Source organism: Bufo bufo, chromosome 6, assembly GCF_905171765.1.
Source record: "Bufo bufo chromosome 6, aBufBuf1.1, whole genome shotgun sequence".
NCBI classification, from domain to species: Eukaryota; Metazoa; Chordata; class Amphibia; order Anura; family Bufonidae; genus Bufo; species Bufo bufo.
This window is the reverse complement of record NC_053394.1, coordinates 309,556,269-309,581,761: the sequence shown is the minus strand read 5'-3', so window position 1 is coordinate 309,581,761 and position 25,493 is coordinate 309,556,269. Positions and strand designations below refer to the sequence as shown.

The window sequence follows — 25,493 nt, the reverse complement described above, 5'->3', positions numbered from 1 at the left end:
GCATGCCGACGGGAAGAAGAACGGGGCATTTCTTGAAGGTAGAAGATGACATGGCGAGGGGGCGGAACCGTTTGCCGGGGCTGTGGGAGGTTATTTCAGGATCAGGAGGCGTTCTTGGGCTTCAAATTAAGGCAGGCTGGGCACTGCAGGGGGCGTCACTGGGCTCCAGAGAGGGGAAAAAAAAACGCCCTTCTGGGCACCTTGGAGCTTTTTTTTTTTTTATCAAAATGACAAAACGAAATAAAGTAAGTAGACCACTGCAGGAAATAAGGTACTTTATTGAACATGGCAATGTTGAAAGCTTAAAATGCTAAAAGCAGGTGACAGATTCCCTTTATTTATAACTTTGTGAATTGGGACATTTAAACTTGCTTTTTTAAATTTTTTATTCCAATTTAAATTTAGTAGGAGTCGGAGTCGGTTCATTTTTGCCGACTCCGACTCCAGGTACCCAAAATTGCCTCCAACTCCGACTCCTCGACTCCACAGCCCTGATTACAAAGCATGACTACTTAGGGGCACATTTATTAGGACCGGCGTTTTAGACTGGCGGTGGATCTGCCTGAGTTATGAAGAGGCACAGGCCTATACACAACTTCGGCTGCTCCTCCGCCAGTGACCCGAAATGACCCCCTTAGTCTTTTACACCGTCTTGACCAATGTGAAGCATACTGTGCAACTACCGACTGCAAGAGTGTAATCACAAAAGTGATTAGTGACCGTATACAAAATTTTAAAGAAAAATATTACGGGAGCGTTTCTATTTCTAGGCTGCAGGAACGCGGGTCAAAGATGTGCTTGCAGAGCTCACAAAACCTAAATATGTGGCCACATGGAAAATCAGCGCCCGTAAAAACAGAATCCTAAACAGACATGCTGCATACTGAACCCGCAGGGCGAGTCAGTTTATGCTGCAGGATTTCTGTGCAGCTTGTGAAAGATATCTGTGAAATCTCATCAACTGTGCTTGTACTGCAGAACTTATGCCACGTTTGGCTGAACCAAAATCTTTTAAGGGATATCTGGTTCTGATAGTTTGTATAGGTCATAAATCCATGACCCACAGGGGTAACTGCTGGGAGCACCGCCTATTTCCCCTGCATAGTGGCACAGCATATTGAATGGAGCGTGCTCTCTCCACAACGGGTAAACCAGGAGTGCCAATGCATGGCAGGAATCACCGATCCATGTTATGGCATATCCTAGCAATAAGCATTAGACTACAAGCTGGAAATACACATTTAACCAGAAGATTACAGATTGCAATCTTTCTTATCGATCTATGTGCTACATACCATAGGCAGAAAAGATTTGCTTTAGTTTTACATCATCCATATCTTCACCAAAATTCTTAATGTAGACATTAGTAAACTCCAGAACTTTCGCCCCATATTCCATTTCTCTTTCCCTCCGTGATTTAAAATGGCCAACAAATCTAAGAATCATAAAGAGAAATGTAATTCTATATGAGCCTGATGCTAGCGGTAAGAGTACATATAAAACACTTCCTAATCACTGCAGTTCTTAAAACCTGTAAGGTCCTGAGGTCCTTTCATGACCAGGCGATTTTTAGCAAATCTGACTAGTCACTTTATGTGGATATAACTTTAAAACGCTTATACTTATCCAGGCCATTCTGAGACAGTTTTCTCGTCACATATTTATTTTTATTTATAAAAAATACCAAGTTTCACAAAAAAAATGGAAAAATTTGCAAATTTCCAAATTTCAATTTCTCTACTTCTATAATACTTAGTAATACCTCAAAAAAAAGTTATTACTTTACATTCCCCATATTTCTACTTCATGTTTGGATCATTTTGAAAATAACATTTTATTTTTTTTGGGAGGTTAGAAGGCTTAGAAGTTTAGAAGCAAATCTTAACATTTTTAAGAACAATTTCCAAACCAGGACCAGTTCAGTTATGAAGTCACTTTCTGGGGCTTACATATTAGAAACCACCTATAGACCTATAAACCACATTTTAGAAACTACCCCCCTCAAGGTATTCAAAACTGATTTTACAAACTTTTACAAAATTTTTATCTATTTTTTCTGCAACACATGAAGGGTTAACAGCCAAACAAAGCTCAAAATCTACTGTATTTTTCGCCCTATAAGACCGTAAGAAAAGTGGGGGGGAAATGGCAGTGCGTCTTATGGGGCGAATGCTGCCGTTTACACTGATACACCACCGACCGCATGCTGCACAGCGCGGTCGGAAGTGTATCAGCAAGGAGGGGCTTGGGGCCGGCATCTAGTATTTGTAATGGCAGCGGGGCCCGGTGCAGTCATTGTATTCTATTGCACCGGGCCCCACTCAGTGTACTAATCGTATCTAACTGCAGGCAATGTTTAACAATAGAATATCTTCAATCCAGCAGCCTGTACTTATGTCTGTAGCAGGCAGGAGGCTGGGCGGGCACTGGCAGAGCAACGCACTACGTCACGCGCCTGCTCTGCCCCCTTTATGAATGAAGCAGGCGGCGCAGGCACGTGACGTAGTCAGCCTCCTGCCTGCTACGGACGTAAGTACAGGCTGCTGGATTGAAGATATTCTATAGTTAAACATTGCCTGCAGTTACCGTAGATACGATTAGTACAGCGAGCGGTGCAATAGAATACAATGACTGCACCGGGCCCCGCTGCCATTACAACATTACAAAACTAGTGTCGATTCCAGCCCCCACCCCCTGTATTGGGGGTCATTCACAATACACAGGGACACTTATGGGGGGGGGGGGGGGGGATCTGTGGATGACACATAGCATAAGATGCTATTTATCTGTCATCCACAGATCCCCCCCATACAGTGTCATGCCATCCACAGATGCCCCCATAACAGTGCCATCCACAGACCCCCATAATAGTGTCATCCACAGATCCCCCATAACAGTGCATCATCCACAGATTCCCCATAATAGTGTCATTCACAGGGTACCATTAGTTCAAAGCCCACCAAAAGCACACCTTTTGGTTCAAAAAGATTTTTTTCGGGGAGTGGCCTAGCGCGGCATGGAGTAAGGCGCACATGTGAAGAGCTCCTGCCGTTTATCCTGATAAAATTGTCACCAAGGCACTTACCGAGTCTCTGCAGTGGTGTAACAATGGTCAGGAGTTCGCAGAAGCCGGCGAAAATGTATAAAGGGACCCGGGTGAGCTTCAGAGAGAAGCAGGAGGAACGGCCGCAACATGGCGCCGAGGAGGACGAGGGGGAGGACCCGCAAGAAGAGATGAGCCGGAATGTGGCGGCGCGGCTCAGCAGATATACCCGCGATTCGGGAGAGACGCGAGCAGGCTTGAAGGAACGTGAGGAGACAGAGGTGTCCTCAGATGGGGAGAGAGACTCCTCGGTGGAGGGAGAGAGCGGTCTGGAGAGAGCCCAGGGCTCTGTGAGATCTGGTAAGCAGAGCCATGCAGCTGAGGGGGGAAAAGCGCCTCATGATAAAGAGCCAACACTCCAGGATGTCATGAGAGCAGTGACACAGTGCAGCAGCACACTCAAGTCCCTGACATTGCAAGTGGGGGGACTTAGAGAAGATTTGGTGATTATTAGAAATGACCTGCACAAGAAATCTGAAAAAACCACTGAGGTGGAAAAAAAAAGAGTGGACATTGCACAGTTGTTTGCTAAAACGGACGACCTCGAAAATAGGTCGCAACGCAACAATATTAGAATTGTGGGCGTCCCTGAAAAAGCTGAGGGAGCTCACTCCACAGATTTTATTGAAAAGTGGCTGCTGGAAAACTTTCAAGATAAAGGGCTGTCTCCATTATATGCTGTGGAAAGAGCACACAGGGTGCCCACTAGACTGCTTCCTCCGGGGAGGCCCCCACGTCCGATCTTAGCCAAGATACTACACTACAAAGATAAGGACACTATTTTGAAAAAAGAGCGTGACCTTCCGGAACTATCCATTAATGGAGCGACGATCTCAATATACCCGGACTACTCCTCAGAGGTCCAAGAGCGCAGGGCGCGCTTCCTGGATATAAAACGAAGGCTGAGAATCCTTCAAGTACCATACTCCATGTTGTTCCCGGCGAAATTGAGGGTGGCAGCCTTGGGAGCCACTCATTTCTTTGAAAATCCGGAAGACGCGCTAAAGTGGCTGGATCTACATGAAAAGAGTCTGAAGCATAAAGAACCAGACACTTGAAGTGGACAATGCTGGTGGTAATAGTGTCCAATTCTTTTTGTTTGCACTCCTTGTTCCCCTACGGTTGGGGAGAACCCGCACTTGTTATGGAGAGAACAGTCTTCTGACCGGCCCGGAGTGCGGAATCTGTTTAGTTTTAATATAAATTTTTATTATTATTCGTATGGTGACAGTGACATTTTGATAGCAGGAGCACGAGCAGCGTGCATAACCTTACCAAGGACTCTAGCCTGTGTGAGTGTTAACACAGAGCTAGGCTATGCTGCATCGCAAGCTAGGTAGTGTTTGCTGTTGCTGCCCACCTAGGGCGGGAAATGTTCAGTATAAGAAATCAATTTACCTGTTTTTGGAATGCGGAGTTAACATGGGGGGGAGGGGGGTTATGCTTCAGCACTAAATGGCAGTGGTGGCAAGGAGTGACATTAGGGAACCTACAAGTACAAACAAATGTGTTGCATAATTATAGGAACATAATTGTCAATGACTCAAGTGACTAAAATAATTAGTTGGAATATGCGGGGACTAGCTGATGCGACGAAACGCCAAAGTGTGTAATTATATGAGGCGGTTCCACCCAGCTATATACTGTTTACAGGAGACTCATTTGAATAAACAATCACTGCATACTGTGAGTAAGGCCTGGGCAGGATTTTCGTCGCATGCAGTGTTCTCACATTCAAGGGGGGTAAGCCATAATGGTACATAGAAGTATCCGCTTTTTAGGTTTACAGGAGCATGTAGATGAGGAGGGCAGGTTTATATGTTTATTTTGTGAAATACATGGAGTTCAGTTTACATTCCTCCTCCATTTTCGGTGGTCCTTTAAAGGAAAATATTTGATTCCTTAGTGCAATATGTTAGTGTCCCTTGGTTAATAATTGGGGATTTTAATAATGTCCCAGATGAGCGAATAGATAGATGCAGAGATCACGATATTGGCAGGTGTCAGAGAATGTCTCCTCTTAATAATATAATGACGGAAGTGGGACTGCTGGACATCTGGAGGATACAGCACCCAGGGTCTCGCAATTATTCCCGTAATTCATCCACCTTTGCGTCACTATCGAGAATAGATTTAGCCTTGATTAATGCAGCCGCGTTTCCTCTGGTGCACTCCACAGAGTATCTCCCCAGATCTCTCTCAGACCACTCCCCTCTTAAAATAGAATTGGCTTGACTGGGCGCCAAACTGTGGAAATGTAATGCTTTTTGGTTGCAGACGCTAGGTGGGCTGGAAGATGTGAAATGGGCGTTGAAGGAGTATTTTTGTTTTAACACAGGTACAGCCCCTCTACACATTGTCTGGGACGCCATAAAAGGGTTCCTGCGAGGTGTACTAATCAACAGATTAACAGACATAAATCTCGCTCTAGGGAGACTGATGTTCGTATGCATGGCATATGTATTAGATCCGTCAGAGGTGGCGAGCCGGAACTTAAAGTTAGCTCAGGAGGATTTAAGATGCCATTTGATTCAGGTGGCAGATAGGAAGAGACAGTTATACAAACAGCAGTTCTTTGCAGAAGGGGAAAGTGTAGGACATTTACTCTGTTATTTCAAAAGCTCAACAGGGGTCAACGTGTATAACAGAGTTAGTAAATGGGCAGGGTCAGAGTAAACGCACTACTGGGGAAATTCTAAAGGTTATGGAGGACTTCTATTCTGATCTTTACACCATCCAAGACGAGTTGTGTGGAGTCAGAGATGGTGGATTTCCTGCATGGCATTGTCCTCCCTAAGCTGTCACCTGAGAATAGAATAATGCTAGATGCCCCTATTAGTTTAGAGGAACTGGATGTAGCACTAGACTCCATGGCAAAAGATAAGGCCCCGGGGTCAGATGGGCTCCCTGCGGAGATCTACAAGAAATTTAGGGGTGTTCTGCTCCCGGAGTTGCTAAAGGTTCTCCAACAGTCTTTAGAAGCAGGTTCTCTCCCAGCTACAATGCAAGATGCTCTTATAGTCGTACTGCCTAAGCCAGGAAAGGACCCCAAGCTACCAGATTCCTATAGGCCCATCTCACTGTTAGCGGCGGATGTTAAAATATTAAAGTTTTGGCGATGAGATTATCAAAGGTAATATTGACAATAGTACACCCTGATCAGACTGGTTTCATGCCTCAGAAATCCACCTCTATTAACATAAGAGTCTTTGCTAGTATACAGTGTACAGCAGATAATGAGGGTGACAGAGCGATTTTATCACTAGACGCGGCCAATGCATTTAATAGTATAGAGTGGGGCTATCTATGGTGTACACTGCGGACAATGGGCTTTGGGGAATGCTTCATTAAGTGGGCACAAACGCTATATTCTGCACCAAGGGCACGTATTAGAGTTAATGGAGAGTTGTCATCAAGCTTCAAGCTGTTTAGGGGGACACGGCAGGGATGTCCACTGTCTCCTTTGTTGTTTGCGCTTGCAATTGAGCCCCTAGAGGATGCGATCAGGTGTTCACAGGCGATCGTGGGATTTAAATATGGTTCTGTTCACAATAAGGTGGCCATGTATGCTGATTAGGGTTGTTGCGGGTATCGAAATTTCGATACCCAATCGATACTTTTGTCCCGGTATCGATACGATACCGGGATTTCCGTTTTTTCGATACTGGGCTGCGCTTCTGCGCAGTCTAGTATCTCTGAACATGAGCGCGCTGCTATCGGCGCGCTCATGTTCTCTCTCAGCAGCACAGGGAGAAGGAAGCTGTCCTCCCTCCCCCTGTGCTGCTGCCGCTGCCACCAATGAGAAGAGAGGGGCGGAGGAGGGGCGGCAATGAGAAGAGAGGGGCGGAGGAGGGGCGGCAATGAGAAGAGAGGGGGTGGAGGAGGGGCGGCAATGAGAAGAGAGGGGCGGAGGAGGGGCGGGCGCACTGCGCCACCAATGATAGGATTACTATCGGAGCGATGGGAGGAGACATCAGCTTCACTAGTGGGCGTTCCTTTTCCCTGCGCTGCGATTGGACAGCGCTACAGCCAGGGAGAAGGAACGCCCACTAGTGAAGCTGATGTCTCCTCCCATCGCTCCGATAGTAATCAGCAGCATGTGGAGCAGGAGAGGAGACAGTAATGGAGCACTGCGGGCGAACGGAGCGGCGCCCAGGACTAAATGGTGAGTGCTGAGACATCGCTGGGCGCCGCTCTGTGTGGCCTAATAGTGAAAGTCTGGACTCATATACAGTAGTCAGTCTTTAACACATACAGGAGGCGGGTGCCGGCAGCAGAATCGCATTGCCGGCACCCTGCCCCTGACAGGGAGCTGCGATCAGCGGCAGTTAACTGCCGCTGATCTGCTAGTACCCGCCTCCTGTATAAAGGGGTAAAATCATTGGTGGTGCAGTGTGCCCCCCCCCCTCAATCCCCCCATCCCATTAAAATCATTGGTGGCACAGTGCGCCGGCCCCTCTCAACCCTCCAGTATTAAAATCATTGGTGGCAGTGGCCACAGGGACCTCTCCACTCCCCCTCATTGGTGGTGCAGTGGCAGCTTCTGATCGGAGCCCCAGCTGTGTAAGCCTGGGGCTCCGATCGGTTACCATGGCAGCCAGGACGCTACAGAAGCCCTGGTTGCCATGGTAACATCCCTGATGCTGTGTGCACAAAGCACAGAGCAGCAGGGACAGTGTGGAGTCCTATTCACCCTGATAGAGATCTATCAGGGTGAATAGGAAAAGGGATGAAAGATCCCAGGTTCTAGCCCCTAAGGGGGGAAATAGTTATTAAATAAAAAGTGAAAAAAAAAAAAAAAACACTAAAATATGAAGTATAAATCACCCCCCTTTTCCCAATTTCACATATAAAATATATAAATAAACATATTACATCGCCACGTCAGAAAAGTCCAAACTATTAAAATATAAAAAAAAAATCTAGGTGGTGAATGCCGGAACAGAAAAAAATAAAATAAAAACTGCGCGATTCGCCATTTTTAAAAATGAGGAATGCACGTGGCTTTTTTTGTTTATTTTTTTCGCGTGGTATCGAATGGTATCGAGTATCGCAATACTTTTTCATGGTATCGAAACCGAATCAAAAATTTGGTATCGCAACAACTCTAATGCTGATGACACCTTGCTGTTTCTGGGAGACACGTCGACATCCCTGGCCGAGTCTATGTCATTGCTTGGTCGCTTTGGAGGGTCATCAGGCCTGACTATAAACTGGCACAAATCGGCTCTTATGTTCTTAGATGGACAGGTATCCTCGGCAATAGCTACATTAAACAATATCCCCTGCGTTAAAACTATTAAATATTTAGGGATCAACATATCACCTAAACTGACGGACTTTGAGGAGTTGAACTTGTCCCCAATACTGATAAAATAATTCAGGATTCGCTCCAAGACATGGTGCAAACTGTTTTTGTCAGTGATAGGCAGGGTTACCCTGATCAAGATGGTTATGATGCCCCAGTTATTGACATGACGGACATGACAGGTCAAATATTGAAACATGCATTGGGGGGTAAGGAGGTATTGTGGATATTGGAAGGATCAGGAACACACTTTGTAGATAATCGCTCACATTTGGTGTGTCTGATGAGGAAGGTTTGGGAGAAGGTCAAGCAGTTGAGGGGTGCAGTCGGAATCACGGAACTTACACCTTTATGGAACAATCGCAATGTACCTGAATTCTTACATCTCAGAGGATTTATCAAACAATGGCAGTATAGGGGGGGTGACCAAATTTGGAGATATAATGGAGAAAGGGGTACTCAAAACATTTATTAAACTACAGGAAGAGTACGGTATACCAAAGAACAGCTTTTACCAGTTTTTACAAATAAGGCACGCATTTAATGAGATGTGTAAAAATTACAATACCAAGATACATAAAGACGCGTCTTTACGTTTAATAGTGGAGAAAGGGGATAAAAAAGGGATCATTTCAATGATATATCAAATGTTACTGGATAAATATCTGGAAGAGTTTCCCCTGTCCAGAATGAAGGGCTGGGAGAAAGATATAGGGGAAATATCTCAGGAGCAGTGGGAAGCTATATTAGAAGCCATACCGACAGTATCATTGAGCGAAGGTGGGAAGTTGTCTCAACTTTTCATTGTACACCGAGTCTATAAAACTCCGGTCTTTTTACACTGCATTGGCATCAGAGCGGATGCAAAGTGTCCACGATGCCAAGCAGAATCGGCGGATTTATTGCATATGCTGTGACAATGTTCACAATTAAATGGCTTCTGGTCGGACGTGTTGGCAATGATTCAAAATATCTTTTCACTGCAGATACCTCGGGAACCAAAAGTATGTCTTGGGTTATGTGTCAGATATTGGGAAAGAGGAGACAGATAGTCTGCTAGCTACAATCCTATTATATGTGGCAAGGAAGTTGATTGCCCTACATTGGATTCAGTCATGCCCTCCAGTCATTGAAGAATTTAGAAGGAAAGTAAACACGATGTTAGTTTATGAGAAAATGTTTTTTAAGAAGAGAGGATGCCCGCAAAAATTTGAAAAATTGTGGGGCCGCTGGAGGTTTATCACCGAATAAAAATCGGAGAGGTCCATAAAGTGCTGAAGTGGGAGTTGGGGGGGTGGAGGGGTGGGAAGGGTATGTTGCGGTAGTATTATAATTTATATCGATACCTGTTGTATCATACTCACCAGTGAAACTGACTTTGTATATCAAAATATGGGATATAATATGCTTGTATTTGTAACAATGTTCTACTGTTGTACATTTTTACAATAAAAATGATCTGATTTAAAAAAAAAGATTTTTTTCTTATTTTCCTCCTCAAAAACCTAGGTGCGTCTTGGGCCGATGTGTCTTATAGGGCAAAAAAAAAAAAAGATTTTTGTAAAACTTACCAGTAAAATCTCTTTCTCGCTCTTCATTGGGGGACACAGAAACCGTGGGTATAGCCATGTCCTCTAGGAGGCGTTGACACTAGTAAAAGCTGTTAGCTCCTCCCCTGGCAGCTATACCCCCTCCAGCCTGGAGAGAGAGCTTCAGTTTGTGAGTTTTACAAAAATTTCGTTTTCTCGCCCATATTCATTGGGGGACACAGAAACCGTGGGACGTCCGAAAGCAGTCCACAGGGAGGGAAAACCACAGACTCATGGAGCAAGCGCCCCTGCAGGCAACTAAGAAATGCTGCCTGCAAGACTATGCGGCCCAAGGCAGCCCCCGCCGATGCATAAGTATGCACCTGGCAAAATTTTGAGAATGTGCGTAAGGAGGGCAGTAGCCGCCTTGCACAACTGCGCGGCCGAACCTTGAATCCTCCGAGCCCAAGAGCGCCCACCGCTCTGGTGGAGTGAGCCGTGACACCGAAGGGCGGAACTCTGCCCCGGGTGCAGTATGCTTCAGCAATTGCAGACGTGCAATTGCCACACTGGAGGCCGCCAATGCCTTGCGAGGACCCTCCAGGATGACAAAAAAAAGGGGGGGGGGGTCCGTACACCAGAAGGAACTGGAGGTTGGCAAATAGTCAGAGCCCTGACGACGTCCAAATGGTCCAACTCCCTTTCCCTAGGGTGTGAAGGGGAGAGACACTGATGGAAGGACAATATCTACATTGAAATGGAAATCAGAGACCACCGTCAGGAGAAAGGAATGAACGGGCCGGAGAACCGCTTATCCCTGCCAAGAACCAGGAAGGTTCTCTGCAAGAAGCGCCCCAACCCGGACACCCGTCTGATGGATGTGATAGCCACAAGAAAAAACTAACTTCCAGGACAGGAGTCGGAGTGACATCTCCCGCAAGAGTTCAAGGGGAGAATTCCGGAGCGCTGAAAGGTTCAGATTCCAAGGCGGTAAAGGAGGACGGTACAGAGGAACCGTATGTGCCATTCCCTGAAGGAAGGTATTATGGGTCCCGGGTGAGTCAGAGGACGCTGGAAAAGGACACAAAGCGCCGAACCTGACCCATCAAGGAACCAAGGGCTAAACCAAAAACCCAGAACCGCAGGATCCACCCCTGCTAAAGGAAAGCGCTCGACGAAAACGGTAAGTGGTCCACCAATGTCCGCCGAGCCGAAGAGGCTTGTGGGGAGACTGAGAAGCTGGCTGATAAACTATCAAGAAAAAAATGCCTGAATGAGGCATGTCCAACCGCAAGCCAAGGAATCAATACATTGGATAGGTAGAAGTAGTGACTATAAGGAGTTCCGTCAGCGACCGTGTATTGACACTGTAGCAACACTGCACGATGGAAATTTAGACCAGACCAAGATGAGAGAAAAACTCCTGCCTCGAGGAGAATAGAAGGAGAGTTCCGTTCCAGGAACGAAACTACATCAACAGTCGTGACAGCACCCCCGCTCAGCCTGGCGTGGTGAGTCTCGTAGTCTAGCAACGGAACGTGCAGTGAAAAGGCATGAATACATTGGACTGACATGGCAATCACTAGTCAAGTCTTGAGAGGTAGTTGTAGATACGGGTAGTACACTCAGGACCAACAGGTAGGAATCACCTGTAGAAGGGGGGATATGGAAAACGTCACAGCCCAACAGTCGGTCCGGAACAAGACTGGAAGAAAAAACCACAGAACCAATACCCTGCATCAACGTAGATGAGGGGGAAGTAGTAACGTAGTTGCTACCAATGTTTGCGGAGTGGCCATGAACCCTGAGCCAGAGAAGGAAAAAAATGGAAGGAAAAAAGTCGCAGGGCGAAGCCCATTCCCCATCTGAGACTGGCACTACACAGAAGAAACGACCGGATGATAGTGGCAGTGCCATACTCCGCCTAAGGAGAAGGCCATGCAGCGTACGCCACCGAATTTGGCATTAGAAGAATCCGTCACCTGGCGAAGGAGCCGTGCAGGGGGAGCCAGAGTATGTAATGGCTACTCCAGGACCCCCGTACCGTAGGAGCCGCAGCGTTCCCCGCCAGCACAAACTGAGGGGCAGACTAGAGGAATCCAGTAGAAGCCATGGTCTCATACTGCCCCAGGGAAGCAGAGCTAACCTTTAACACTCCACCTGGGAAGGGCGTTGAACAGGAACAACCGCCAAGCCAGGGTAGAACCTTTACCTGAGGGATTGCCCCACTGCGAACGCTAGTACCAGCGTAAAATCTGCACCAGCGGAGGAGAACACGCTGCAAAGCTAAACCAGAGTGCCAGCACAACCACTTCCCACATCAGGAATGGTGGATAGGGAATATAGAGTCAATGTAACACTCGACTTGCTGGAACGTAAGCACAATATTACTTGCCATGGTGTACGCACTACATATTGTTGAAGACACATTGGAACAGTGGAGGACTATAGAGATAGGGGACGCTAGGACACATGAGTGACACTGGGCAACCCCCTGAGGAGAGAGGTTGTCATATTCATGTTCCAAACCGGCACAGAAGGATAAGGACACAACGTGGAAACAGCCACAGTCTCCCACTGGCGGCACCGAAATACCATTAGAAGAAGAATACAGGGCACCAGCGTGTATCGATACTCGCTACGCTCCACTTGTAGAAGAAGCAAAAGGCATCTATAGCCGTGGCGTAGTTGAAGTGCAAAATCCAAGATGTGTACTCATTCCCCACGGTAGTGGATCACTTGTGGAAGGGGCAATGTTGCAATTATCCCACCAATGAAAGGGGAAATGCTTACGGCAAGCACTGCACTCAGTGGTAGTGCAATACTCCACCACGAAGGGTGGCAATGCAGTAATACATCTAGCAGGAACTGAATCCAAGTAGAGAGAATATGCCTCTTATGGAAAGGGCAAGGCATATGGAGAGTCCCATATCAATACCCCACCTACGTAAGGGGGTAAGACATACAGTAAAGGCTACTTTCACACTTGCGTTCGGTGCGGATCCGTCTGGTATCTGCACAGACGGATCCGCACCTATAATGCAAACGCTTGCATCCGTTCAGAACTGATCCGTCTGCATAACAGCTTTTTCAGATCTGAGTTTTCACATCGTGAAAACTCAGATCCGACAGTATATTCTAACACAGAGGCGTTCCCATGGTGATGGTGACGCTTCAAGTTAGAATATACTAAGAACTGTGTACATAACAGCCCCCTGCTGCCTGGCAGCACCCTATCTCTTACAGGGGGCTGTTATCCGCACAATTAACCCCTCAGGTGCCGCACAGTGAGCAGCGCCACGGCCTTCTCACTGTTTACCGCCGGCCCACTGACGTCACGACTAGTATCAACTAGCGTGGGCGGGGATAAGCTCTGTTCACTTGAATGGAGCTTAGCCGCGCCCACGCTAGTTGATACTAGTCGTGACGTCAGTGGGCCGGTAGCCCGGCGGTAAACAGTGAAAAGGCAGCGGCGCTGCTGGAGCGCAGCTGCTTTCTCAAACAGCTGATCGGCGGGGGTACTGGGTGTCGGACCCCGGCCGATCAGAAGCTGATGATCAATCCAGAGGATAGATCATCAGTTAAATGAAAGTGCAGAACCCCTTTAATTGTGCGGATCACAGCCCCCTGTAAGAGATCGGGTGCTGCCAGGCAGCAGGGGGCCGTTATGTACACAGTTCTTAGTATATTCTAACTTGAAGCGTCCCCATCACTATGGGAACGCCTCTGTGTTAGAATATACTGTCGGATCTGAGTTTTCACGATCTAACTCAAATCCGATGGTATATTCTAACAGAGGCGTTCCCATGGTGATGGGGACGCTTCAAGTTAAAATATACCATCGGATTGGAGAAAACTCCGATGGTATATTAATAGGGACTCCTGACTTTACATTGAAAGTCAATGGGGGACGGATCAGTTTGCAATTGCACCCTATTGTGTCAACGTCAAACGGATCCGTCCCCATTGACTTGCATTGTAAGTCAGGACGGAACCGTTTGGCTCCGCACGGCCAGGCGGACACCAAAACGCTGCAAGCTGCGTTTTGGTGTCCGCCTCCAGAGCGAAATGGAGGCGGAATGGAGCCAAACTGATGCATTCTGAACGGATCCTTATCCATTCAGAATGCATTGGGGATGAACGGATCAGTTCGGGGCCGCTTGTGAGAGCCCTCAAACGGATCTCACAAGCGGAACCCCAAACGCAAGTGTGAAAGTAGCCAAACACTGAACCAGGGATAATGCCATAGCACCACCTATGGAAGAAGGCTAATGCATACAGGAAGTACTGTCCCCAGTGGGAATGCAGTTCCGCTACCTACTAAAAGGGGGAACGCCTACTGCCGTCACTGAAACAGTTCTAGTGCGGTTAGACCCCAATATAGGGAGGTAATATCCAAGGGAGTACTGCATCCAGTAGCAGTGCAAATACTCCGCCTAAGGAAGGGGGTAATGCATACGACAAGTACTGCTGTCCACCTCGGACGCCATCTTGGAATATCGCACCGGAATCACGGCAGAGACCGAACCACTGACACCCCCCCCCCCCCCCCTTTCAGACTGAACCTCTCCAGGGAGGGAGGGTGCGTCTGAGCGTGACCCCTAGGGAGGAAGGGTGGGGGTGTGGAGGTGACAGAGGAGGAAATTATCCTGCTCTGGCCTTCTGTGTACAGTCTCACCTCTCAGAATCTTGCCCATGGCAGACACAGGCTCGCCGGTGGGAGTTATCAACCAAACTACCCAGGGGTGGAATGGGAACTTCTAGAGGTTCACCCACCGGATTGCGCAGGCGGTGCTTTATCAACCAAACGACCCCGGAGGGAGATTGGGAAGTCCGGAGATCAACCATTGGAGTGCGCAGGCGGTGCTTATCAACCAAACGACCTCGGAGGGTGATTGGGAAGGTCCGGATGTCCACCATTGGATTGCGCAGGCAGCGTTTTATCAAACAAACGACCCCGGAATGTGATTGGGAAGGTCCGGATGTACACAATTGGATCGTGCAGGCAGCGCTTGGCAACCAAACGGCCCCAGAGTGTGAATGGAAAGATAGAGAGATCTACCATTGGATTGCGCAGGCAGCGCTTTAACCAAACCGACCCAGGAGGGTGAATGGAAAACTGAAGGGTCTGACACAGACAGCGGGGTCCTGCAGTGATGAGGACTGAGGGGGGAGGACCCGAATGGACTTTATTTTTATTTATTTTTTTATTTTATATTTTTAAAAAAACTGGGATGCCCACCTCAATTGTGCAAAAGGCAGAGGAGTTAAATTCCTCAACATTAAAGCCCTGCAGATAGAACCCATATAATCCTGTGCCAGCCTCAAGAGATGGCTGACCAGGAAGGGTTAATTGCCCGAGGCCGAGGCGGGGCTCTGTGGGGTACTGGGGAAGGGGAGGCAAGGCGGGAAAATTTGTGCCAAACCGCCCCCCCTCCCCTGGGGATGAAGTGCGGACCAGTAGGCCGCAAGCCAGGGCCTAACAGTATGAGACACGGCCGACTGTACTGCCGGAGCACCGAGGGCTGTGGAGACAACGCTGCAAGCGCGCTTACCAGACACAGCGCATCACTGTAGTCCTCACCGGAATTCAAACCGACCCCGGAGTGAAGGGTCCTCCCATAGAGAAATGCGGCCGCTTGCGCACACATGTCGAAAAAGTGGCGTGGGAAGGAGTGAAGGCGGGGACTAATTTCGGTGCCCGGACCCATCGCTGGCGCTAGCCTCCTGGAGCGGCGCGCGCTTCTAGGCGCCCGCTTCCAGGGGTGGATTATCGCTGGGGAGTGGAAGCAAGGGGAGATCAGTGTTGTGTAGTCTGTAAATACTCCATCCATGCATCCGGATCAAGCGGTGCGTACAGTCGCCCGCTGTGTTTAGCAGCGCCTGCAGGGGACATGGCCATTAACCCCCTATGTGCCCGTGTACCGTCGGCACAGAGGGGTAGGGAAGAGGCTGTTGAAACTGGGCTAGTGAAGGCAGCGCTTGGTAAATAAAGCCTGTGTCTGGCCAAGGAGGGAGCTGGCAATGAAGCCCATCTGCTTGCCAAATAGGAAGGAAGGGGGTTAACATACTCACCTAGTCCCGTGTACTCACCTAATGTTCCTCCTCTTAACTTCACCCTCCCTAAGTGGGCCTACAAGGTCACCTTCTCCAGCAGGGTCACCTCCTCAGCAGCTGGCACCGGAGTGGCAGGAGACTGGTATGGCGGGAGGGTCTTCTCTTTGGCGGACCTAGGTGACCCCTTGGCTGGCGAGATGCAGGGGAGCGAGGCTGCCCTGGGTCCACCTTGTCTTCTTGTGGGGGGAGGAGGCAGCGTGGCAGACCAACGCTGGCGTGCTTCCCCCCCGGGAGAACAGAGAGGCAAGGCATCCACCGTTTCCCACCTAAAAGAGGAGAAAAAAACAAATTAGAATAAAAAATCTTCAGGAGATTCCCTGCAGAGCAGGGAGGTCTTGCCTCCTATTGACACTAGAAAAAACTGAAGCTCTCTCTCTAGGCTGGAGGGGGTATAGCTGCCAGGGGAGGAGCTAACAGCTTTTACTAGTGTCAACGCCTCCTAGAGGACATAGCTATACCCACGGTTTCTGTGTCCCCCAATGAATATGGGCGAGAAATACGGTATTACCCTGAATCTGGAGATTACAGAAACACCCCATGTGGAAAACTGATGTATGGGCAGGCTTCAGAGTGGAAGGAGCACCATATGACTTTTGGAGAGCGGATTTAGCTGGAATGGTAATTGGGAGCTATGTCGCATATGAAGACACCCAGAGGTGGCCCTAGAGTAGAAACCCCCAAAAAGTGACCCCGTTTCAGAAACTACACCCCTCAAGGAATATTTCAAGGTATGTAGTGAGCACTTAGACCCATTGGGGGTTTCACAGAATTAGGAAACACTTGGCGGTGAAAAAAAAAAAAAAACACATTTTCCAAAAAAAGTTGCTTTACACCCACATTTTTCACTTTCAAAAGGGGTAAGAGGACAAAATGCACCCCGCATTTTGTTCCCCATTTCCAACCGAATACGCCAACACCCCATATGTGCTAAAAAAAATTATGTATGGGCGCATGGCAGGGCTCTAGATACAAACAGCTAAATATGGATTTTGCTGACCTGAATTGGCAAACATGTCGCATTAAATTCCTGAGGTTCCCAGAAATAAAACTCCAAGTAGTGACCCCATTTCGGAAAGAGCACCCCGGTACGAACATTTTAAGTGGTGGAAAGGGTACTTTTTAGCAAACAGGTGACTCACAGAAGGCAGAATTACTTGAGAGAAGCATTTCAAAGCACACATTTGTAAAAATTACTAGCAGACCCCAATTTTTCACTATTACAAGGGGTTAAAGGAGAAAATGCACCCCAGTATATGTTCCCCATCTTCTCCCCATTTTGCGAACACCCCATATGTGCTCGTAGCCTGCTGTTTTGGAGCACAACAGGCCTCTAGAGGCAAAGTGCAAAATATGGTTTTTGCAGGCCTGAATTGGCAGGCATGTATTTTAGGTGCCATGTCGCATTTAAAAAATTTCCTGAGGTCCCCAGAAATGAAAAACCCCAAGTGACCACATTTCGGAAAGAGCACCCCCGTACGAACATTTTAAGTGGTGGAAAGGGCACTTTTGACCTAACAGGTGTTTCATAGAAATGAATATGTAGTGGTTGGTGAAAAGTGGATATGTAAGCTATGCGGACTAAATCAGAGATATAAGGTGGTAAAACTACAGGGTACATCAAGGATGAAATTAATACTCCATGGATGTGTGGTAGATTCTGAAACACTCCTGCATGCACAGGCCAGGTTTTTCAGGGCAGGTTTCGCAGTGGTAAATGGTGTCTTTCCTTATCCCCCTTTTGGAACACACCCTGCATCTTTTTTGGGTCCTTCCCTTCCTTGCTGTCTGGGGGACTTGACCTGGAAAATGTTGCCCTGGTACAACACGGGCACCATGACTTCTAGAAGTACAGAGGGACCCTCCCCTGCCTGGGTTTGAAAAATTAGGGCCTTAATAAGCACCTCTTGGAACTGGAGGAAAGTTCCTCTGTGGCCTGCAGAATGAAATAGCACGTACGAATTGTACATTGCCATCTGTACAATGTGTACGGACAGCTTTTTGTACCACACTTTTGTTTTTCGTGTGGCACTGTAGGGCTTCAAAACTTGATCTGAAAGATCAACCCCTCCCATGTGCTTATTGTAGTCCAGGATGCAGTCTGGTTTGAGGACAGTGGTAGTGGTACCTCGCACATGAGCAGGGGAGCTGGTATTTGTGTGAACAGTGGTCAGTAAAATGACATCCCTCTCTTCCTTGTACTTAACCGCCAGCATGTTCTAATGGAGGAGAGCCCTGCTTTCACCCATTCTCAGTGGTTTCCCTACCAGGAATCTAGGGAGGCCTCTCTGATTTTTGCGCACTGTGCCGCAAGCCACAGTACCTCTGGCAGTTAGGGACCTGAATAGGGGTATGCTGGTATAATAGTTATCCACATAGAGGTGGTAACCCTTATCCAGCAAGTCCCACACAATCTTTCCACTAACTCCTAGGATGGGGGGGCATTCTGGGGGTTCTATGCGGGAATCTTAACCTTCATAAATGCGGAACTTGTGGGTGTACCCGGAGCTACTCTCACAAAGTTTGTAAATCATTTTTGCGCCATACCTTGCCTGTTTGCTAGGCAGGTACTGGCGGAATCTAACCCTCCCTTTGAAAAGTAAAAGGAACTCCTCTACACCGAAATTTTTATCAGGGGTGAACACCTCAGCAAACTTGGTGTTAAAGTGGTCAAGGATGGGCCTAACCTTGAACAGACGGTCAAATGTCAGGTCATTTTAGGGTGGGCACTGTGTACTGTCGTTGTAGTGTAGGAATTTCCGAATTGACTCAAAAAGCTTCCGGGTCATGGTCTGACTGTAAATTGGAGTCTGGCAGAAAATGTCCGAACTTCTGAGCTATAAATTGTTGGGCCACCATTAAATTTACTAAATCTTCAGAGAAGAGGATTTCAAAAAAATCTTGTTCTGTGAAGCCCGCACAATCTGTATTCCGGAGTTAGGCCTCTTTCACACTTGCGTTGTTGGGATCCGGCATGCACTTCCGTTGACGGAGGTGCCCGCCGGATACGGAAAAACGCAAGTGTACTGAAAGCATTTGAAGACGGAACCGTCTTCCAAATGCTTTCAGTGTTACTATGGCACCCAGGACGCTATTAAAGTCCTGGCTGCCATAGTAGGAGCGGGGAGCGGTATACTTACAGTCCGTGCGGCTCCCGGGGCGCTCCAGAATGACGTCAGAGCGCCCCATGCGCATGGATGACGTGATCCATGCGATCACGTGATCCATGCGCTTGGGGCGCCCCGACGTCACTCTGGAGCGCCCGGGGAGCCGCACGGACGGTAAGTATACTGCTCCCCCGCTCCCCGCTACACTTTACCATGGCTGCCAGGACTTTAGCGTCCCGGCAGCCATGGTAACCATTCAGAAAAAGCTAAATGTCGGCTCCGGCAATGTGCCGAAACGACGTTTAGCTTAAGGCCGGATCCGGATCAATGCCTTCCAATGGGCATTAATTCCGGATCCGGCCTTGCGGCAAGTGTTCCGGATTTTTGGCCGGAGCAAAAAGCGCAGCATGCTGCGGTATTTTCTCCGGCCAAAAAACGTTCCGTTCCGGAACTGAAGACATCCTGATGCATCCTGAACGGATTTCTCTCCATTCAGAATGCATTAGGATAATCCTGATCAGGATTCTTCCGGCATAGAGCCCCGACGACGGAACTCTATGCCGGAAGACAAGAACGCAGGTGTGAAAGAGCCCTTACCCACAAAATCCAGAATTTGGGGCTGATAATCGTCAGGGGGTGGGGGTCACTCTGGGGGGCTGCCTTCGCTGCTACCCTGGGGTGCCTTCTAGAGGGTCCCTCATCAGCGGATGATGATGGAGGGGGTAGAGGAGTAGAGGAAAGTGGCATCCTCCTCTCCCTCACTGGCAGACTCCGTATCGGAGGCAAGATAGGCGTATGCCTCTTTAGCTCGTAAACTCGTTGGGATGGACGGGCCATTTTTATTTTAATGGGGTGTTTTGTGTGAAATGTTTAAAACTTTATTTAGTATGGGGTGTGTATGTAGTGTTTTCAAACGTGAAGGGACTTGTTATAAATTTGAAATAGAGAAAAGAGTAGAATAAAATAAAATTTGCTAGATGCACGCACAAACCTACACTAACACCAACTAAAATTGATATATATTACCAGAAAAAAGAGAGCGGCACTCCAAAAAGTAAAAGCGGTGAACCCTTTATTCACACCAGTGGTGCAACGTTTCGGCTCTGGTCACGAGGCTTCCTCAAGCCTCGTGACCAGAGCCGAAACGTTGCACCACTGGTGTGAATAAAGGGTTCACCGTCTTTTCCCTTTTGGGACGTGCACCCGCAATCTCCTTTGGAGCCAGTGCCGCCATTTTTCTCTTATATATATATATATATATATATATATATATATATATGGAGAGATTATATATCTATATATCTATATACAGTAAAGACCAAAAGTTTGGACACACCTTCTCATTCAAAGAGTTTTCTTTATTTTCATGACTATGAAAATTGTAGATTCACACTGAATGCATCAAAACTCTGAATTAACACATGTGGAATTATATACATAACAAACAAGTGTGAAACAACTGAAAATATGTCATTCTAGGTTCTTCAAACTAGCCACCTTTTGCTTTGATTACTGCTTTGCACACTCTTGGCATTCTCTTGATGAGCTTCAAGAGAGGTAGTCCCATGAAATGGTTTTCACTTCACAGGTGTGCCCTGTCAGGTTTAATAAGTGGGATTTCTTGCCTTATAAATGGGGTTGGGACCATCAGTTGCGTTGAGGAGAAGTCAGGTGGATACACAGCTGATAGTCCTACTGAATAGGCTGTTAGAATTTGTATTATGGCAAGAAAAAAGCAGCTAAGTAAAGAAAAACGATTGGCCATCATTACTTTAAGAAATGAAGGTCAGTCAGTCAGCCGAAAAATTGGGAAAACTTTGAAAGTAAGGGCTATTTGACCATGAAGGAGAGTGATGGGGTGCTGCGCCAGATGACCTGGCCTCCACAGTCACCGGACCTGAACCCAATCGAGATGGTTTGGGGTGAGCTGGACCGCAGAGTGAAGGCAAAAGGGCCAACAAGTGCTAAGCATCTCTGGGAACTCCTTCAAGACTGTTGGAAGACCATTTCAGGGGACTACCTCTTGAAGCTCATCAAGAGAATGCCAAGAGTGTGCAAAGCAGTAATCAAAGCAAAAGGTGGCTACTTTGAAGAACCTAGAATATGACATATTTTCAGTTGTACTTGTTTGTTATGTATATAATTCCACATGTGTTAATTCATAGTTTTGATGCCTTCATAGTCATGAAAATAAAGAAAACTCTTTGAATGAGAAGGTGTGTCCAAACTTTTGGTCTGTACTGTATATATCTATCTATATATATCTAGATATATCTATCTATACATCTATCTATATAAATATCTATCTATATCTATATATATCTACACGAAAAAATAAAAAATGAGCACAGTAAGTTGAGCAGAAAGGTCAGAAAAATGGATGTTTCTGATCAGCGCTCAGCACGCACACATATTATGTGCGTGCAAAAATCTACACTAACACTACCTAACTAAAATTGATAGAAATACTAATATACGGGGGGAGGAGGGAGAGGGGGGTGGATTAGGGATCTGGAACTTCTGCTGCAGAAAAAAATAAAAATAAATCACTGCAGCAGATGTGCCAGATGTTGTTCTTCTATACAGAAGCAGTGAAGGCAGTGAAAGCTGTTGTAGAACCACAAATTCCAGCAGATCGAGCACAGAGAAGCACAGAACCTCTCAGCATGCAGTCACCGGCTAGAATGGCTGCATGCAGGGAGGTTCTGCCCTTTCCTGTGCAGCTATAGCGCTGCCATTGGCTGGAGCGTTGTTCCAGCCAATCGCAGCGCTGGCAGGAGACCCAAAACACTGGTGTCCCCTGCCTCACCTCGGAGGTGACCGGTGCTGACCAGTTCAGCACCGGCCACCTCCCCCTTAAAGGAGTTCTCTCATCTGTGACATTGGTGGCATATTGCTTGGATATGCCACCAATGTCAAATAGTTGGAGGTGCCAACTCTAGGACCGGCACTTCTCTCCAGAATGGGACACCTGAAGTCAGCGGAGAGCATGCATCTACTCATTTTTATGGAACAGCTGAAAAAAATCCCATAGAAGTGAATGGAGCAGTGACCGCGCACGCTCCCCACGCATTTCTATGGGACTTCTGAAAATAGCGGAGTGCACTGGCTGGGCTATTTTCATAACTCCCATAGAAATTAATGGAAAGCACGGCACACATGCGTGATGTGCTCTCCTTTACTTTCAGAGGCCTTTACTGGAGATAGGTGCGGGTCTCAAAGGTGGGATCAGCACCTATCTGACTTTGATGGTATATCCTTGTGTCAAAGTCTGAGTTGACAACTTCTTTAACATCCAATAGATTTTCTCATACCCAGATTCGGGTGTTTGGTTTCATGTGGAAACAAGAATATGACAGTATAAATTAAAAGCGCTCACACTTTGCGGTCATTGAGTAGCATGCCATTCATAGTCTGTATTGCCCGATTGGCAGCTTCTTGTGTCTCAAAGTGGACAAAACCATAACCTCTTGATCCATTTTCATCACACACGACCTAGATGATGAATAAAAGCTATATTTTCAGCAAAGCATTTAGCATACAAAATCCAGGCCAGTTTCACATGGGCATCTTCAGTCCGGAAAACGCAACTATCACACGGAGCGTGTTTCCCTCACCAAACACTGCTCCTCTGAACCGAAATGATGATGCTGCGAGTTTCTGCCTGACTGCGGATCTACTGTACTTACGTGGTCAGGGAAGAACTTAGAGCATCATCATTCATTATGATGCTGTTAGTTCGGGTTAGAGGAGCAGTGTTCAGTACGGAAAAAGCGGCCATCACATGGAGTGCGTTTCCTGGACAGAACACACTTGTGTGAAAACAGCCTTTCAGACTTGCGGCAGAGTGATCCGGCAAGCAGTTCCGTCGCCGGATTCGGCAAAACGTATGCCAACTGATGGCATTACTAAGACTGATCAGGATCCTGATCAGTCTTAAAAATGCCTGATCAGTCAAAAAAATGCATTGAAATGCCAGATCCGTCTTTCGGGTGTCATCCGGCAAAACGGATCCGGCATTTATTTTTTTCACATTTTTTTTCGGTCTGCGCATGCGCAGACCCGAAGGACGGATCCGGCATTCCGGTATTTAGAATGCTGGATCCGGCACTAATGCATTCCTCTGGAAAAATCAGGCAAATCTTCCGTTTTTTGGGCCGGAGATAAAACAGTAGCATGCTGCGGTTTTATCTTTGGCCTGATCAGTCAAAATGACTGAACTGAAGACATCCTGAACGGATTACTCTCCATTCAGAATGCATGGGGATAAAACTGATCAGTTATTTTCCGGCATTGAGCGCTTTTGACGGAACTCAGTGCCGGAAAAGAAAAACACTAGTGTGAAAGTACCCTTAGGCCAAGTATCTTGTTAGGGTGGGTTTACATCACGTTTTATTCCTCCGTTTGACGTATACGTTACAAAAAAAGGATACAAAAACGTAGCACACCACGTTCTTGTATTCTACACAGTCCTGTAAAAAAAGTTTTTTAAAAAGTATATATTTATAAAAAAAATAAAAATATGGTGCACGGATCAGTTTCATGTATAAGTTTTTTGTATACGTTAAACGGATGGGAAAAACTTGTTGCGAACCCACCCTTAGAGAGATTGCAATTCATTTTACTTGTGGAGTGAGGCCTCTTTCAGACGGGCATTGCGGGAAAAGGTGCGGGTGCGTTGCGGGAACACCCGCGATTTTTCCGCGCGAGTGCAAAACATTGTAATGCGTTTTGCACTCGTGTGAGAAAAATCACGCATGTTTTGTTCCCAAACCTGGACTTCTTCACAGAAGTTCGGGCTTGGGATCAGTGTTCTGTAGATTGTATTATTTTCCCTTATAACATGGTTATAAAGGGAAAAAAATAGCATTCTGAATACAGAATGCATAGTAAAATAGCGCTGGAGGGGTTAAAAATGTTTTTTAACTCACCTTAGTCCACTTGATCGCGCAGCTCGGCATCTCCTTCTGTCTCCTTTGCTGAACAGGACCTGTGGTGACGTCACGTGATGGATCACGTGATGGCCGGAGTGACGTCACCACAGGTCCTGTTCACAAAGGAGACAGAAGGAGATGCCGAGCTGCGCGATCAAGTGGACTAAGGTGAGTTAAATTATTTATTTTAACCCCTCCAGCACCATTTTAGAATGCTATTATTTTCCCTTATAACCATGTTATAAGGGAAAATAATAATGATCGGGTCTCCATCGCGATCGTCTCCTAGCAACCGTGCGTGAAAATCGCACCGCATCCGCACTTGCTTGCGATTTTCACGCAACCCCATTCACTTCTATGGGGCCTGCGTTGCGTGAAAAACGCAGAATATAGAGCATGCTGCGATTCTCACGCAACGCACAAGTGATGCTTAAAAATCACTGTTCATGTGAACAGCCCCATAGAAATGAATGGGTCGGTATTCAGTGCGGGTGCAATGCGTTCAACATCCATGAGCTGCTGCACAGCAGAAAGAGGGGGGGAAAAAGAACCAACCTCACCTTACAAGATAAAATGTTCCCAAATGCTGAGAAGGTATCGTACAGAGCTTTGTTGTCAATAGACTCATCCAGGTTCTTGATGAATACATTCCCTACACCAGATTTCCGAAGCCCGGGGTCCCTCTGAGACCACATAATACGAATCGGCCTACCTTTGATAACTTCAAAATTCATTGTGTCCAAGGCCCGCTCAGCTGGATAAAAAAATTAACAGATATAGCATATTTGCATAAAAATACACATTCCTTTATGGAAGAAAAAGGAACAAGATCTATAAAGTATGATTACAGATACAGCAGTGGTTGTCAGGATAACCGAATGTTACCGAAAAGTGTACGTACCATCCGCAGGCTGCTGGAAGTTGATGTAAGCATAGCCAAGGGATCTACGGGTAGAAATGTCACGGCATACTCTGATGGACATTATCGGGCCGGCTGGAGAAAACTTCTCATACAGCATTGCTTCGGTTACATCGGCATGCAGATCACCTACATACAGCGAGGCCAGTGGGTATCCCGCCCCTGTGGCATTCATGGTTTGCTAAGAAAGGATTTAAAGGTTAAAAGTGTTGCGTTGAATTTGCCTCAATATGGAAGAACGTGACTCTCGTGGTTGGGCGATACGTCATTTGTATTGGAGATGGCAGGGGCCAATATCATGCTGGTAGCGGACGCCGGTTCTGCCTAGTGCATTTCTAGAGCACACTATGTCAGTACCCAAACTTACCCGTTATTCAGCTTACACAATATTTAGTAAACCATTTTCACTGAATCACCACATTTTGAACACTGATCTGTGAGGCTGGGATGTGCAGGCGGCCGGCAGTGCGGTCTGTAGA

General features: G+C 47.1%; 1 protein-coding gene across 1 annotated transcript in view; it reads right to left on the bottom strand.

Moving 5' to 3' along the window:
• LOC121004023 (embryonic polyadenylate-binding protein) overlaps positions 1–25,189 on the bottom strand; it is a 90,550-nt gene extending 65,361 nt beyond the window's left edge. The window contains exons 1-4 of the mRNA XM_040436049.1: positions 24,997–25,189; positions 24,656–24,849; positions 22,541–22,656; positions 1,296–1,435 (exon numbers count right to left, since the gene is read on the bottom strand). Coding sequence (XP_040291983.1) covers positions 1,296–1,435; positions 22,541–22,656; positions 24,656–24,849; positions 24,997–25,189 — 643 coding nt within the window. The remainder of the gene's footprint in view (positions 1–1,295; positions 1,436–22,540; positions 22,657–24,655; positions 24,850–24,996) is intronic.
• Between the last annotated feature and the right edge of the window lie 304 nt (positions 25,190–25,493).